Source organism: Pseudopodoces humilis, chromosome 3 (genome assembly GCF_049639895.1).
Source record: "Pseudopodoces humilis isolate 2021_Gansu_Grassland_sample_001 chromosome 3, ASM4963989v1, whole genome shotgun sequence".
Classification (NCBI taxonomy): Eukaryota; Metazoa; Chordata; class Aves; order Passeriformes; family Paridae; genus Pseudopodoces; species Pseudopodoces humilis.
Window position 1 is genome coordinate 73,764,782 of NC_142202.1, and position 16,856 is coordinate 73,781,637.

Consider the following 16,856-nt stretch of genomic DNA (forward strand, 5'->3'; position numbering starts at 1 on the left):
CACTGACACTTCTGCAGCTCTCTTACCTCTGGCAGCTTTAGATGCCAGCTGCAGATAGGCACTCTAGGTGAGCCCAAAGACCTATTTGGGGGCAGTCTAAGTGCAGGTCTGAACATGCACCCTTCTGTAGATGTTTGTCTTTTCAGTAGTACAGCTTACCTGCTACGATTAAGTCCAGGAGCGCTAACACACAGACCTGGACTGGGAAAACTGCCAGACTTTTGGGATGATGCTGACAGTACAGGCTCTAGTACAAAAGATAAATTAAGTTTGTTTAAACTCCTATTATCTCTACCTATTCTTTAGCTGAAAGGTACCTTTTAGAACTGAGTGTAATTCTGTCATTCATGTGCTTGTAAGGTTTGGCATCTTACATAAGCATAATAGCAATTCTGAAAGTCTTGGAAGGGTGCAGAGAAGACATCAGGAAAAGCATGCACACCACAGAAGACTGTGCCAAAACAAATGAGTTTATAAAGATCAGTTTGCTATGTAGTCTATCCAAACATTGTACATGCCATGTCTTTCACCGTATATTCTTCAGACTATAAATAAATCAAATTGACATATATTCACAATCTAGCACCATCTGCTGCGTAAAGGAAGAAGGCATTTTAAAAGCAAAGGATCTGTTTGTTTTCTTACATGATACATCTTAATCAGTGAAATGTATTCCTTGTTTTATAAATGTGCAGCTTGACTTTAAATATGACAAGCATTTTACAAGAACCATTTGAGGAAATCCTTCTAACTATGAATTCTCATTTGCTATTAGTTTCTGTGCCACATTAAAATTTCTTTATTTCCAAAGCATTAAGCTGAGAACAAGAAGCAGGAAGGTCTTATCTGAAGTGTAGTGAATCAGACCTTTATGGAAGAGATGCATATAATCAGAGATAAGGGTTATGGTTTTTATATAAATTCTTCTCATTTAAGACAAATAATTGTCTGCATCATTGTGAAGGGTTTTATTTTGCTAATTATATTTTTCAACTGTTTTTTATAGCCCTTTACAACAGGTTTGGGGTTTTTTTTTCATTAGCTATGACAAGAGCATGAGCTATAACTCCCAACAAATTTCATTCAGGAACAAAAGTTATACATTTATTTCCCATTTATTTATTTATTTTTTAAAAAATATGTATCCTTCTGAAATTCTAAGATTCTCTATTTTTAAACGTTTTGGAAGATCATGGCAAAGTATAGAGGCATCTTCTAAAACTTATACAGGCTAACTCAAGAAATTAAGCTTAAGCAACTTTGTTGCCTCACGTGAAACTAAAATTAACTCGTTCAGGAACTTAACTCTTCTTCACTTCTTCAATAATTAAGCTTCCTTTTTGATATTAGCATACAATGTTACAGAACCACTGAAATAACAGAACAAACTTGTTTACAATTTAGACGTCTTAGACTAAAGCAGTGAAAAATTGTTTTGCTTCCGCCCTCTGCTTTGTCCAAAAGGTATTATTCTTAGCTAGCTGGCTGTCAGCAACACAAAATAAAGGGATGTTAAACTAAGTTTTTGCTTTATAAACAGAAAAAGAAAAAAAAATAGACCATAAAATTTCAGTGTGCTGTTGCAGTGAATTCTGGCCTGCACAAAGCTGAAGTAGTTTTCCTTATGGGCACTGACAAAGACAACTGTCACTGTGGGCCACAGGGTGCTGTGAGCTACAACCAGAATCCTGCCTCATCTCAGACCAGAGGCTGAAGGTCCCCACAGTCCTTTGTTTCCATCAAAAAATGTCAGTTTTGCTTTTTTCTACAAGGAGGGAGGAGCTCTCTGGAGAAATAACAAGCACAAACTGGAGGCCAACCATCAGCTGTGTAGCTACTCCAACGCAATTCCAAGTTGTTGCTTAGCTGCAGATGTGCATTCCAAACAGGACTCTTTAGCCCCGTGCTGTAGCTAGCAGGCTCTTTAGTGGAGTACCTCTGAGAACCCGAGTGTTCAGCCTCTTTGACTTAGCAAGTATACTAAAAAAATACACTGTCTGCTTTTTTGGTTATTTCTTTTGGTGAGCTACTCATAGCTTAGACTACTGAAAAACAGGTAAGCACAAGCCTTACACAGAAAAATAGGACTCAGAGCTGAAACATATTTTTAGTCCTCCAATTTTCTGAACAGAGAAAAAAAAAAATTGTTCATGCTGTAAGAGTCAGTCATATGCTCCAAAACTAAAATACAGGCCTCTGCTGCTCTTACTCAGTAGCAAGTTTTAAAAACTATAAATGAGTATAAGGACTTCACCTCTTCCCATTCTTCCTAAAGTCTTCTCACTGAAACTGCTTAGCCATCAGCAATGAAATTGAAGTGATGCAAACAGCAGAACAGTGGTGAATTTTTCCTTAGCACTCTGAACCTCACTTTACTGATGTTGTCTTTTTAAATCACACTTACTTCATTTCAGATCAGGACTTCAAACTATCTGCTACTAAACCACTCTCTTTAGAAGCAAGCAGTCTACAATGTCTAAAAAAATAAATTCAAGACTTTCATTACCCTTGAAACAGGATAATACATTCCAAACAGAACAGATTAAAAAAATCAAAATTTAAACATCAAAAAGACACACTCATATGTAAATCTACATTAAAAGACTATGAATTTTGCTCATAGCTTTCCATAACATTTCAGAATATAAGCTCAAAACATAGATGAATACACACCTCAGATCTAGTGATCTGTTCCTTCAGCTACAGCTTTTTTCAGTTGTTAAGAAACTTTCTCCTTTTTCTTGTAAAATACAAGTTTATAGCATAACATATGCTGAAGGGAATCATTCCTCATTGGATTGACTTTGAATATACCTGAAAGCGTTTTCGTTGCTTGTAGATTTTATCTGATATGGTCCAATGAACTTCAGTGAGCTTGAACATGACCTTGACATGTTGAACTTTACCTTCAGGTGAAAATTCAGAAAGTAACTGCTCACAGTCAAGTGCAGAATTACTCTTTTCAGACAGAATCCTTGATCTTCACCATTCCCTGACCTGAAGCCAAGGGCAGTTAGATTTTCTCCCATCCTCATGTCTCCTTGGCACACAGGAAGTATGAATCCAAGCCTTGCTGCTCACTTCATCAGATGCAGGTGTGGGGATTCTCTTTTAATATTAAAAAACATGTACAGCTTACAAACTGACTATTTCAAAATATACTTCCAAGCACATAACTTCTAGTGAAAAAAAAAAATAAAACGTTTTTAAAATATTTATTATTTAATTTTATTTAATATTTAAAATATTTCCCTGGAAATATTTTCAGCATGAATGCACCCACACAAACTCATAGATTTTTCTGGATCACTAAGTCATTTCTTTGCAACACCAGAGTTGCAACCATAGAAAGGGACCCTGAAGAACGCATGTGTTTTCATACCTGCAGCAGAGCTTTCTGATCAGATCACGTGCGTGCAGGTGTGTGGATTTAAAATATGAGTTTAATACAAAAATCTTTGAAAATATATTCCACTAAGTGTATAGAACCATTTCCTTGTTTAAAGTGATCAAGTCCTCCCTAAGTATTGCACTATGAAGAAGTTCAAAATCTAATCTCACTTGCATTGCAACTGACTATATCTATCCCACTTAGATGTCGAAGTGCCTGGTAGATTTTTAATCAGTCCCACTAACTTCACTGGGGAAAGCAAGTGTTCAACACCTTTATAAAATCAGGTAATTTTAGGGGTTGTTTAAAGCTGTAAACTCAGGACTGTGTTCAAACCCATTTAGCAAGTTTAGAGGAGTAAGATCTAGACCCCTGGTCTGTAAGACCCTGCCCTACAGCTTGGTCATTCACAGCACCATTCATCTCCCATGTGCATCCTCAGGCAATGGATTCAACAGTAACTACCGCATTAACTAGTAAGATATATGACAGAGTTTTGTGCCAAAACCAAGTTTGGCTGAAAACTGAAATTACCTTCAAGATCCTTACAACCTACTTTTTTTGCAATTCTTTGCACCCCCTGCCAGATGCATCCAGATTTCTTGATAGTGATTCTATGAAGAGGCTAATAAAGGAGGAGCCAATAATCATCAAAACTGCTTCCCAAATTTAGAAAATGGTATGTTACTGAAATCAATTGCTTTTACAAGGATAGCTGAGGTTGGATGTGAATCTTTGGAAACCAAAAGACCAGTTTGCAAAATGCCTAGACTAGTTTCTGATAATGTCCAAAAGCCATCTCAATTTATTTATTCTTCTTGGCTCTTGACTTCCAACAAGCAAATAACATTCTATTCTTCATTCACAAAATACAGCCGTCATTCCCTGTTCAACTTGACTCAAAAAACCTGAGTCCTCTCACAGAAAATAAAATACAGAAATCTTGTCATTTAATGCATATGGCCCTTGAACAAACTAGCATCTCAATGAGTAACATTTTGAAGGAGTTAGTCTTTCTTCCATCACAATTCTTTCTGCCTACGCTTTCCACGTTTTGCCCTGTAAATATGGTTAATTATGTTCTTTATTATAAAAATGCAGAGGACATACCTGCTTTACTGCAGCTACCAATAATTACAAATTCAGAAGGCAAAAACTGTGGGTTTGTTTTTGTTTTTTCCCTAGCTTCAAGTGGTAGGCAGACAGAAGCAATGGTAGACCTAGAGACGCTAAGAACACAAAATCCAGCGGGTATTGCGCCCAGGCTGGCTCTGCCATCAGCTCCGCACCTACCCTGCGACCTGAAGTTTTCTCACTTCCCTCCAGACACAAATTTGTCCGCAGGGAAACCGAAGGACGCGGGAACCTCCATGGCCGGCACATGACTTAATGAGCCCGGGAGCTGGGCCACACGGAGCCGCTTCCCGCATCTCCGGGACTCTCTGCACCCTTCCCGCCGCCACCCTCAGCGCAGCCGCCACAGGCGGGGCCGCGCCGCGCGGGCCGGCCAATAGAAGCGCGGGTCGCCGCGGGGCTTAGCCAATCAGCGCCGGCGCTGGCAGCGTGGGCCGTGGCTGCGGGGGGGAGCGGTGTGGGCGGCGGCCGGGACGCTCAGCCCGCCCCGCGCCCCGAGCAGCGGGAGCCGGAGCCCTGAGCCCGCGGAGCCCTGAGAGCTCCATCCCGAGGAGCGAGAGGCCCGCCGGAACCCGCGGCTGCGGCTGCTGACCCGCCTGAAATGCTGTTTTCCCTGGCCCTGGTTGCATCCCGGGCTTCCGACACCGCCCAGATCACTGAGGTTTCGGGAGAACGCTGTAGCCTCATGCCTGGCCTGACCGGGGCAATAAAATAAAATCAATCAAAATTGAATAAAATAACCCAAAATGTGGTGAAATTTAATAAAATTTAACACGGGAAAAAATTAGAAATAACACCAAGCAGGCAGCGCTGCTTAGGAGAGGCTGTCGGAACCCTCGGGGGTGCGGGAGCTCCGGCGGGCAGGAGCATCCCGGGCCGGTCACCGGGGCTCGCCCGTGAACCCATGCTGGACCATGTGCCTCCGCTAGGAACGTCGTAGGAATGGGGTCCTGAAAGTGAATGTGGCAGAATTTCATCTGCGTGTCTCCGTCTGTACTTTGTGTTTCGATTTAGCCGCTGCATAGTAATTAAAAAAAAAAAAAAAAAAAAAAAAAAAAGCCGACATCCCATATGCAGTTTGTTTGTTTGTTTTTTTTCCCCTTGGCTTTGGTTATTTGAGGTTGGTTACATTTAATTCGGGTTTGGGATTTTTCCTTAACTCTAAGACTAATTATTATGTATACAGGCCGTTAATTCACACAAGTTGACGCTCTGGAGTACTTTTTTTTCTTTTCCTTTTCTTTTTTATTTTTTTCTTTTTTTTTCTTTTTTTTCTTTTTTTGTTAAGGGTGGCCCAAGTATTACGATTTGATGGAACACTTCTATCAAAACTCACAAACTCTAAAGACATGAAAATATTTCCCGTATCACAGTTGAATTATTATACCCTTTCCACGACCTCACAGCACACATGATGCATCCATCCCCGGCAGCAGCTCCACGGTGGGTGCCCTCCTTTGGGAAAGCAGGAGACAAATATATTGAAATAAAGACCTGGCAGGAAATATTCCAGGTCCTGCTGACGGTGCTATAAATGACAACAGGATTTTCGACTTCGCCAACAGATTAAAAAGATCCCCCTCTTTGCAGGAGAGGGTTTTCCATTTATTTTCATGTCAGAAAGATAACTTTCGTCTTGGGATAAAATGTATCGAGTAAGTGGGTGTACAAGGCCAAATAAGGGGGAAAAAATAAAAGAAAAAAAAAAACAACGCTGCAGTGTCAAAGCTTTAAAGGAAATTCAAAATCGAAATTTGAATTCCTGCTTCCTATTGCTATCAAGCACGATATAGCCTTTAGTGACCAAACGAATGATCATATTTGTAGCTGAAATTCTCACAGATACTGAAAGTAATTTGTTTGTATTTTACATTGCATCGCCTACACCCCAGACTGAAATAGGGCTCGATCCTGAAAACTCACAGTCTTCTAAGTGTATCGAACAATCAAAAAGATTCACCGTCTGCTTCAGAGTTGTGAGCTATGCTAAGCCAAAAAGCGGGGTTCCCCCCTGACTCTGCCTGCCCGAGGGCACACGGAAAGCCCCAGCTCGGACCTGAGCGGGCAGACCCGCGCAGCTGGCGGGTCACAGCTGGCGGGTCACAGCTGGCGGGTCACTGTCGGCAGTGTTGCATCCTTTTGCCTGGTGAGTTGAACGAGCTGCCAGGCGAAAGAGATAATTTTCTGACAGTCATTTTTTTTTTAAAGTTGAACTCGTTTCAGGTTTTTCATACCAAAGAATAAGAAGATTCTTCCTTCAAATAAAAGTAACAACGATTCTAAAGAAGTGTGTGCAAAAGTGGCACGTTTGACGGAGTGCAAACAGGTAAAAAAAAGACTAATATTGTTCAGCCTTTAACAGCTCTGCCCTTGCCTTTTGCACAACAAAGTAACAAAAAATATTTAAAAAACCCGAGACACCGAGAACGGATTTGATTTGGGATTTTTGCCCTTAGGTGAGAGAAGGAAAATGCTCAGGCGACATTCAGAGTCAAATTGTTTAGAGCTTGACCCAAAGACGCTGCATACATATGGGTCTGAGCTTCCAATCATCAGAAGCATTGTGAAGAAACACGAGATCCTGCTGACAGCACTTCAACGAACAAACAGTAGTTTGTCAGTAACTTTATTTCTTTTTTTAAAAAAATCGCATGACAAACTGGAACCAAGACCAAAATACTGTATCCACTGTACATCGTTCATTAGAAAACAAACATACACCACATTTGTATTCTACCAAACAGAGAGTGTATTTCCTTTAAAATTATATAGTGCGTGCTTTTAGAGTCATGCTTTTTAATATTTATTTTACATTTGTTACTCAAATATTATCTGCTATAAATAATTGCAACTTGATCAAATGGTGCACCTGTTATGCGAACCTCTTCCGTGCTGCAGGAGTGGCTTTTTGTTGCCTGTTCTTTTCTGTCTTCCCAAAGAGCTGTTGGTATTGCTTTATCAGGACTCGAGCAAGCACAGGTGAGGTGTCAAATAAAGTGTACAGGTGCCAGAGGCGCTTGCAGACCCGGGTCTGCTGCTGAGCCCCACGGCTCAGACCACTGGAACGAGTGATGGGAGAGCGCATAGAAAAAAGCATCGTTTCCAAAAGGCACAATTTTCTCGACACGAAGGTACAATAAAAATATATGGCCACTGAATTGCGGGCGTCTATCGGGATGTGGTGCCTGTCCAGTGAGATCCCGGGCCCGCCAGGGTTTTGCCCTTCCACCCCTGTCCCGGCACCGCAGCTGCTGCGCCGGGGGAGACGCTGTGGAGGGAACCCGGGGACGCCCGCGCACCCCTGCCCGCCTCGCCGGAGGCTCTGCCCGCCAGCCCGCGCTCCTCCGCGACAGGGCCTCCCGTGGGACCGCCCCGGGAGCCCAGAGCAATAGGGAGGGGGGGCTGCAGTGCTCCCCTCACCCCTGCCCCGCCCCGGCCGCCTTCCGCATCACTGCTCGTGGTGCCGGCTGCCGCTCTCCGGGTCGCTCTGGTCGTCGGTGAAGCAGACGTCCACGTCGCTCTCGTTGTCAGTCTTTTGCTCCTGCTCGGGCTGCGCATAGCCAGAGTCACTCTTGTCCTCGGCTGCCTTGCCGAGGCTCTGCCCCGGGTGCCGGGATTTGACGTGCCTCTCCAGGTCGCGGCGTCGCACCAGCACCTTGCCGCAATACTCGCAGCGGTAGGGCGTGTTGCCCTCGGCGTGCAGGCGGATGTGTTTGTTGAGATTGCTGGGGTCCCCGAAGGGCCGCAGGCAGACCTTGCACTTGAGCGGCTTGTAGCCGGTGTGAGTCCGCATGTGGATCTTCAGCCCGTACTTGCGAGAGTACAGCTTCCCGCAGTACAGGCACAGGTGCCCGGTCTTGGGTTTCCCTCCGGCCGCACCGGCCGCCCCCGCCGGCAGCGTCTCCAGCCTCCCTCGGCCTTTCTCGGCCGCCAGCTCGGAGAGCTGCTGCGTGTGCATGGCGATCTCCCGGTCGATGCTGGCCAGCGAGCCCAGCTCAGCGGCATGCAGACCCGCCGCCGGCCCCGCGAAGTACGACACCGACTCAGGGTACTTGAGGAGGCCGCCGAGGTGCAGCTTCAGCGGGTAGTAGGGCGCAGCCCCGTAGAGCAGCTCCCCGTTGTAGACGGTGAGCGGCATCACAGGCAACCCGCACTCGCCCGCGTACGCCTTCAGCCCCTCGAAGGGTGGCAGCGCGAAGCGCTCCAGGGCCCCGCCGGGCAGCGGCGGGTAGCGGGCGGGCGGCAGCGCGGCAGCGGGCAGCCCCCGCTCCACCTGCCGGAAGGCCGAAGCCTCCTCCAGCGGAGAGAGCAGGGGGAAGGCGCGCAGCCCGCCGCCGCAAGCCAGCCCCGCCGCCGCTGCCGCTGCCTGCGGGGCGGCCTCACCCGGCAGCGCTCCGCACTTAGGCGGCGCCTCGGCGGCGGCGCGTCCCGCCTTCAGTCCCCCCAGCAGTTTGGAGAAGCCGAGGGCTGCGGCGCCCCGCGCCTCTTCCCGCAGCGAGCCGGCGGGGCGGAAGGCCGAGCGCGCCCCGGGGCACAGAGCCAGCCCGTTGCCGCCAGCCGGCCCCAGCAGCGGCCCCGGCCCGCGGGCGGCCCCCACGCTCATGTCCAGGGCGCGCTCCTGCTCCTCCTTGCCCGCCGCCCTTTTGGGCAACGCCGGCTTGGCGAGCGGTGGGGAGGCGGCGACGGCCTCCCGCTTGACGGCCTCCCGAGGGCCGCAGCCGGGCGGGGGGTGGCCGCGCAGAGAGGCGGCTGGCAGCTCCTTGGGGGGCAGACCGAAGGCGGTGGCAGCGGGCCGGCCGTGGTCGTGATGGAGGAAGGGCCGGCCGTGGCTCAGAGCGCAGTGGAAGTGGACGTGCGCCTTGAGGCTGTTGGGATACTTGAAGGTCCTCCAGCAGTACCAGCAGATGTACCGCTCCTCCCCTGCGGAGGCAAGCGGAGGGACCCGTCAGAGGCGGCCGCGCATCCCCGTGCCTCCCCGCGCATCCCCGCGCTCCCTCCGCCTCGTCCCGCCCCCGCCGTGCTGTACCGCGGAGCGGAGCGGGCGCTGCACGGTCCGGGCCGAGCTCCCGCGAGCGGGGCGCCGTAGGGCCGGGGGGAGCAGCTGCTGCCGCGAGTCGTCTGTCGGAGGGCCCATCTGTTGGCGTTTGCAGAGGAGGTAGCGTATGTCAGGGAGTCGGCTGCACCGAACAAAGGCCAATCTAATGATCGTGAGCCCCTCATTAAGCGGCGAGACAATATCCGATATGTATGGGCCATATGTAATCGTTCCCTTTCAGAGGACAATGCCCTTTGTGCCCCGTCCCATTTCGACTTCTCTCAAGCGGAACAGACCTCGGTGGCCGCGGCTGTGGTGGCTGCCCGACACCGCTGAGGCTCAGACTCCACTTTCCCCCTCCTGGCCTTGCTTGCCAGGAGGGTACTCCCAAGGAGAAGCATCTCCCCAGCCCAGACGGTGAAACGCCGCCTCTGTGGCCACCTGTCTGTCTAGGAATCTTTCCTTCTTTCCTTCCTTCTTTCCTTCCTTCTTTCTTTCCTTCTTCCTTTCCTTCCTTCCTTTCCTTTCCTTTCCTTCCTTCCTTCCTTCCTTCCTTCCTTCCTTCCTTCCTTCCTTCCTTCCTTCCTTCCTTCCTTCCTTCCTTCCTTCCTTCCTTCCTTCCTTCCTTCCTTCCTCCCTTCCTCCCTTCCTCCCTTCCTCCCTTCCTCCCTTCCTCCCTTCCTTCCTTCCTCCCTTCCTCCCTTCCTCCCTTCCTCCCTTCCTCCCTTCCTCCCTTCCTCCCTTCCTCTCCCCACTTTCCCCTTTTCTTTACCTTTCCTTTCCCTTTCCTTCCTCCTTACCCTTCTCATTCTGCCCTCTCCTCTTTTTCTGTCTCTTTGTACCCATATTTCTTTCTCTCGTTACTTCCAGTCACCATACTACGCTGATAAGCCCCTGAATTTCCCTTTTGGCTCTTTCCCATCCTGACCGTCCTCAGCTGACCCTCACCCCGCAGTTTAATGCACCGAAACACCTAAGGAGGAAATGAGAGCCCGCTCCAGGCCTGAGGGCAGCTCCTCACGTTTCGGGGAATCCCGTGAGGGATGAGACGGGGTGAGACCTTGCGTCGTGCCCCGCGTCTGTCAGGGCACCCGGGGAGGACGGGTTGCCGGGGTGGATGCGATGGCCTCTCGAGACGACTTTTGACCAGGATCAGTCGATGCCCGCTGCGGGTGGGAAACGGAATCTTCGCTCTCCGCGGGAAACTCGTGTGTGAACTCGCGTGGAAGCATTGCGAGCTGTATCTCCCCGCCTGTGTCCTCGTTGCCGCGCTCAGCTTTTCCTCGCTAGCCGTGGAGAGGCGGTCCCGAGATCTGCAGCATTGTGAAGGCGTTGGACGCTGTTTTTCGCCCCGTCGAGGAGGGAGAGAGACGGAACTGTGTCTGCCAGGACCCCGGAGAGGCATCGGCCACGGGAGAAGCAACCGCGGTGGCAATCCCACCGCCGTGAGACGGAAAACGGGTGAAGGAGCGGTATGGATGGAAAGGATTATGGCCACGGACTGCCACGGACCCCCTTCCGCTCTCTTCGTTTGCCTGTGCAGGTCATTTCAGCGGCGCGAATCGGCCCCGACATCCTGGGCAAAAGATGGTCGGGACCGGCTCCCGACTGCCACCGAGCCCGGCCCGCCGCTTCCCTCCCTCAGCTCCAGTTCGAGAAGAACGGCTCGAGGGGAAAACAAAAAAACAAACAAACAAAAAACAACAACAAAAAAAACCTCTCAAAACACTCCCACCAAAAACCACCTCTTTCTCACCACGGTGACCAAAATTAACGGGGTCAAACATAGAAGAATTCCAAATTTTTGATTTGGTTTGGTTTTTCCATTTTGTGTTTTTTATAAAAAAAAAAACCCTCCGAATTATTCCGCTGTCATTTTTTTCGGTTGGTGGGGGTTTGGGAGTTCAGTTTGATTTTTCGGCTTTTTTTTTTTCAGCATATGATCATTAAAAGAAGAGCACTTCAGCATGCGGTTACACTTTTTCTGAGTCTGCATTAATCAGACTGGAAACTGTGGGTCCGAAGACACAGCAGATCCGTAGGGCCGCTTTGCAAATCAGCCTTGCTTCGACGGGGCGAGGGGGATGCCGCACGTAGGGAGCCTCTTGCTGACCTGAGCTCTCTTTCGTTTGTCCCCCGAGTAGCATTGGTACCCATCCGCAGCAAGGGCTGCTGGAGAGGAATGGGGCACAACTCACCGTCCTGTCCTCCTTGCTACCGAAATTTCGGCAGGCTTTTCGAGGGGGTGACCCTCGGAAGATCCGTGACCTCACTGCCCTTCGATGTGGCGGGGACAGAGACGTGACCAAGAGGTTTTTTTCCGGGTGTAGTTTTCAATTTGGGCTCTTGCACATAACACGAGTCGATGAGATACGATAGCCAGAGCCTGGCTTTCCCGCAGCCATCCCTTCGGGACGGACCCTGGTCACCTTGTGGAGCGACCAGCCGTGACGGGGAGGAGGGGGCAGCCCCTGCCCGGATCGTGTACTCGCTCCCTTCCCGGGGACACCGCCGAGCTGAAGGATCTTCCGCGTCAAGCAGGAGCGGCTGGGGTTCCCTCATCTCCCGCGGAGCAGGCTCAGCCCGAGGGTGGTACCCACTGGCAGCTGCCGCCACCGACGCCCCAGGGAGCGTCCGGACCCAGGACCAGCGGGAGGGGGTGGCCGCAGCCAGGGAAGCCCGACAAGTGAATGCTGAAGTGTTTCGTCTTTTTTCCCCTCGCCTTTTTTTTTTTTTTTTTTTAATGTGCTGTGCAATTCCAGCTAAGAATAGGTTTGCGGATTGAAACGAGCCGTCCCAGACGGGTGTCTTCCCCTTCCCAACATCTTTGGATGTCCTGATTTCAGTGTGATTTGACGCCGACTTAACCTTTTACCTAATGTATTCTAATCTACAGGGACTGCCCGGTTTTGGCTTGATTATGTGAATCTACCCTCAAGAGAACCTGAAAAGAGTCTCTGAAACTCTGAGCACGGAAGGTAAACCCGATGTTTTTAGAAACTACTGAACCAATTTGCTGTCTCGCATACCAGCTATGGCGATGTTTCACAGAAACCCCATTTGCCTATCAAAGAATCATTAAATCAGGACGATAACGGAACAACTCGACGCACGGGGCCTTTCCATACGCTACCGAGTTAATAGATCACCCTTTAAATGTAAGCAGATGGAGTCTTAGTTTAAAGGGTGGTGTGTTAAATTCACGGCAGCTGTACTGGCATTTATTTTTCTGGGGCCCACGTTTGCCTACCGCAGTTTGAGTTCCCGTCAAAGGTGTCAGTTAAAGAGGGCTTGTTTTGTTTCATTTCATTTGGGTGCTCTGAAATGAGTGCCCGCATCTGTACCTTTCTCGTCGTGCGTCGGCGTGGCCGTGACGGGGATGTCAAACCACTGCGCCAGAGGGTTGGAGTACCAGACGGTGAGCTCCTCTCCCGGCTGGACATCTCTCAGCGCCCGGTAGAAAATCTGGAGAGGGAAGAAAGGAAACTTCTTCAGGTGGCTTGAGAGGGGAGGCAGGTGGCAGAGAGAGGTGCCACGCCAGTCCGGAGCCGCGAGTGGGGTACCTGTCCTCCTGGCAGATCTGCAACAGCCTCCAGTGTCTGCTCTTGGGAGTTTCGGGCAGCTCTGATTAACCCTATCCACTCCAGAGCTGAGCTCCCGGCTTCATCCACTAATTCCCCTCTGACCATCCGCACCTGGAAAACAGGCGGCACTGCTGTCATTTTCACGTGAAACGAAACACAAAGAGAGCAAAAAGCTTACCCGTCCCCCTGCCTGCCTGGCCCGTCAAGCTGCTTCCCCACACTAGACAGGGTGCTGAGCATCGCAGCTGAAAGCAGCGGCGAGAGCATCTCCTTTTGCCACCCGTTTAACGCTGCCATCCTCACCCACCTTTGAGCAGGACATTCCCCGGCTCGCAGGTGCCTTGGGAGAGATGCGACTGCCCTAGCAGGGGTTGCAGCTCTGCAGGGTAAGGATGGAAGACCCCGTGCCCGGTGAGAGGAAACGGGATTTTTCCCTTGGGTCTCACTGATCCAAACGCGCCCTGTCCAGCCGCAGCTGCTACATTTCGTTTAACGCTATATTAAATGCCTAGGTACAATTTTTTTTTTTTTAAAGAGTTTATGCAGACTTTGAGTGCATACAAAACCATTGTGACATGCGGGACTTGTCGGGAGATGGGGAGAGGGAAAGGGGAGAAGATTCTGCTCAGCTACAAAGTCCCTGTAGCCCCATACTTCATAATCTGTTTGCCCATACAAAGAGAAAATGAAGTGCCCATTCCCTGAATGACCGTGCAATAAAAGTCATCGGAACAAAGCAGTCTAAAGCGAGAAACCAAGGGAGCCAGATGAGAAATAAATTTGAGTGGGCTGGCAGAGCGTTTAAAAACAATTAAAGTGCATTAAAAATCAGAGCGGAACGCGTGAGCTGAGGCTGCCCGGGGGGCGAAAGGAGGGGTCTCATCCTCAGCCCCCTGAAGAGCCTGATGGACAGGACGAAAGCCTTTCACCTCCTCCTCGATCCTTCGCTCGGACACGGACTGACCTCGAAGCCGGTAGCCGGGTGGCCGTCATCCCTCCCTCCCGCTCAGGCTTTGCGGGCTGTTTGCAGCTCCGGGGGGGAGGTCCCCCGGAGGCTTTGGGGGGAGGACGAGCTGTGCTGGGCTGCCCCGACACCTGCGACCTGCACCCCGACGCCGTCTCCGGGGTAGCCCCGGCCGTCCCGCCCCACACTCCCTTCAGGCCCAAGCCAAAGGACTCGCGGCCGGGAATAGGGATTTGGGGCACGAACCCGAGCCAAATGCAGAAATAAATCCGTGCATCTGCCTCTACCCTGCTCCTTCTCTGGACAAAACCCGGGGCCTTATGCCCTTATGTGACAGCCTTATGCCCCCGCCTCGCCGGGGCTCCAGGTGCGAGGAGCCGGCCGTGGCACGTCCTGGCTCTACGAGGGAAAGGGGCAATGCCCCAGTGAGCGGAGGCCCGGGGGGCGGGGGCTGGGTGGCAGGACCAGGGCCCTCCGACACCTGGCACGGGGCTCAGGCGACGCTTCCAGCACGTCTATATCCAAGGCGGGGGCGCGTCTGCTCCTCCGAGAGAGCCCCCGTATCCTCTGGCCTCGCCCCGGAGGCCGGCCGGGCTGGGGGCCCCGGGCTGGGTAGGAGGGAGAGAGAGCACGGGCGGGCAGGCTTTCCTGGCAAAACCACGGGGAGACATCTCAAGGCGTTCTGGAAATGTTTCCCTTTGCTTTCCTGGCTCCCTCTAAGAAGGAAGGATCGAAGAGAGACGGGGGAAGAGCAGCCTCTTCTCCCAGAGCCGGCTTCCCCCGAGCCAACGAATAATCAAGGTCCAGCGGTGCAGGAGAGACCGTAGGAAAATACCTTTTTTTTGGGTCCTGGCTCCTTGCGGTCTGACAGGTACTTGCCCAGTTTGAAGGCGCCCGGCACAGGACCCAGGCGCAGCCCAGCCGGGATGCAGCTCTCCGCGCTGACGCTGATGGCCGGAGCCCTGCTGGTTTGCATCGCTGCCGCTGGGTGTGAGCGCTCGGGAACCCCAACTACTTAAGGGGGCCGGAGTGACAGCGGCAGGCGGCGGGAGGATGAGCACAGGCGTATCTCCGCCCGCAGAGTGACGCGGCGCTGTGTGGACGCCGGCTTTTCAACGAGAGCAGGAGGGGTACCCCTTGGCAGGGGGATGCTCTGGGGCGCAGAGTTTGGTGAGAGAGTTTGGCTCCTCGAGCAGCTGCGGAGTCCCATCCAAGAGGGTCACATGGAGCCTTTCCCTAACCCTCCTGCATAATCAGGCGGAGTGAATGGCTGGCAGACAATGGGCCAGGCGACCTTCCCATTCCTAAAAATCCAATTTGTCAAGGGCAAAGAAAAGGCGCTGGTGAATCAAAGGTCTGGAGGGACCATTAATCCTCAGCATGGGGTATTGTCCCCGAGACAGTTACGATATTTTAAGTGACAAATCCACTGTATAATTTCTCCATAAATTTTACTTCCTTTTATTGTTCCTCGACAAACCAGTTTTGGAAAATAAGTGACTATTTTAAGTCTACTTGGCTGAGCCTTTTGAGGTTTAATATACTTCAAAGATTTTTAATTCTCTTCCCTTGGCTTTATTGTAAAGGAGATTAAACAAAGAGATGGGGAATGTTTTGAGGACTTGTTAACTTCTATTGATTCCCGGCGTGTGCCATACAGAAATTGGGCAGGTACTTGATGGGAAAACACCAGAAAATACCTACACTTTTTTTTTAAGAACGACCATATTACCATCTCAGTGGTTTGGTTTCAGGCCAGTAATCTGTTTCAGAAGAGCTTTGATCCTTAAGGAGGCTGAATAGCACAAAATATGAGCTGCCGTAGCCCCTGTAAAACACAAACCGCTGCACCTGCAAGTGCTGGGGAAGCTGTGTCTGTAGTTCCTGCTATTAAGAAATAGAGACAGGAGGAAATAGAGACATACAGACACCAGGAAACAGGCAGGCACGGCCAGCAGATAACACAGATATCTAGCAAAGAGTGTGCGGCTGGATTCCTCCTTTAACACATCCACAAGTTCTTCACCCACACACAAAATCTCTTGCACCAAAACCGCTTTAGTAGGTGGAACCTGCAAAAAGCAAATGTAAATAAAGCCAGAACGAAGATATACAAGTAGAGTGTGCGCCTATGTCCCTCCTCTTCGCATAAATATTTTAATTAAGATACAACGAAGTGCTAGGATTAAGTCATCTTATAATTCAGGCTGGATGAATGTCCCAGGAATTTCCCAGGAGCTGAAAAGGAAAGGTGTGCAACTTTTTTCTTAAGTGCATGCAACTGTTCAGAAATGCCTGTCAGACCAGGAAGGACACTAACAAATTCAGTTTTCAACTTTCACTTTTATACTCCTGTCTAATTCCTGCTGTCGGGTTTTCTCTGTTCCACGCCTCATAACACTCAAAAAAAAAAAAAAAAAAAAGATTTCTAAACCTTTCTGCTTTGGAGAAGTTGCAAAGTTGCACATGAGATTTTATCCACTGCTTTCAGAAACCATTGCAGATATGGAGCTTTTTTCTTTCTTTCTTTCTTTCTTTCTTTCTTTTTTTTTTTTTTTTTTTTTTTTTTTTTTTCTCTTGGCGTTTTTGTAATAGTCAGCCCTAATAAATTTCAAAAGGAAAGCCAAAAAGCTTAGAGGTATATTTGCCGATAGACGCCAGGTAACTGAGCTGGCTCTTCATAAGTAATCCGCTTTCTGCAAGATAAACCTTGGCACGTCTCTCTCGATGCGATTGTGCGCGGGAGCT

The 16,856-nt window shown here is 49.8% G+C and overlaps 1 protein-coding gene across 1 annotated transcript; it reads right to left on the reverse strand.

Moving 5' to 3' along the window:
- Positions 1-7,425: 7,425 nt before the first annotated feature.
- PRDM13 (PR/SET domain 13) lies at positions 7,426-15,084 on the reverse strand. The gene is made up of 4 exons (XM_005518604.2): positions 14,944-15,084; positions 13,124-13,255; positions 12,905-13,025; positions 7,426-9,445 (listed from the first exon to the last, which is right to left on the reverse strand). Exons 1-4 carry the CDS (start codon positions 15,082-15,084, stop codon positions 7,974-7,976), a joined length of 1,866 nt encoding a protein of 621 aa, XP_005518661.2. The 3' UTR covers positions 7,426-7,973.
- Positions 15,085-16,856: the final 1,772 nt, after the last annotated feature.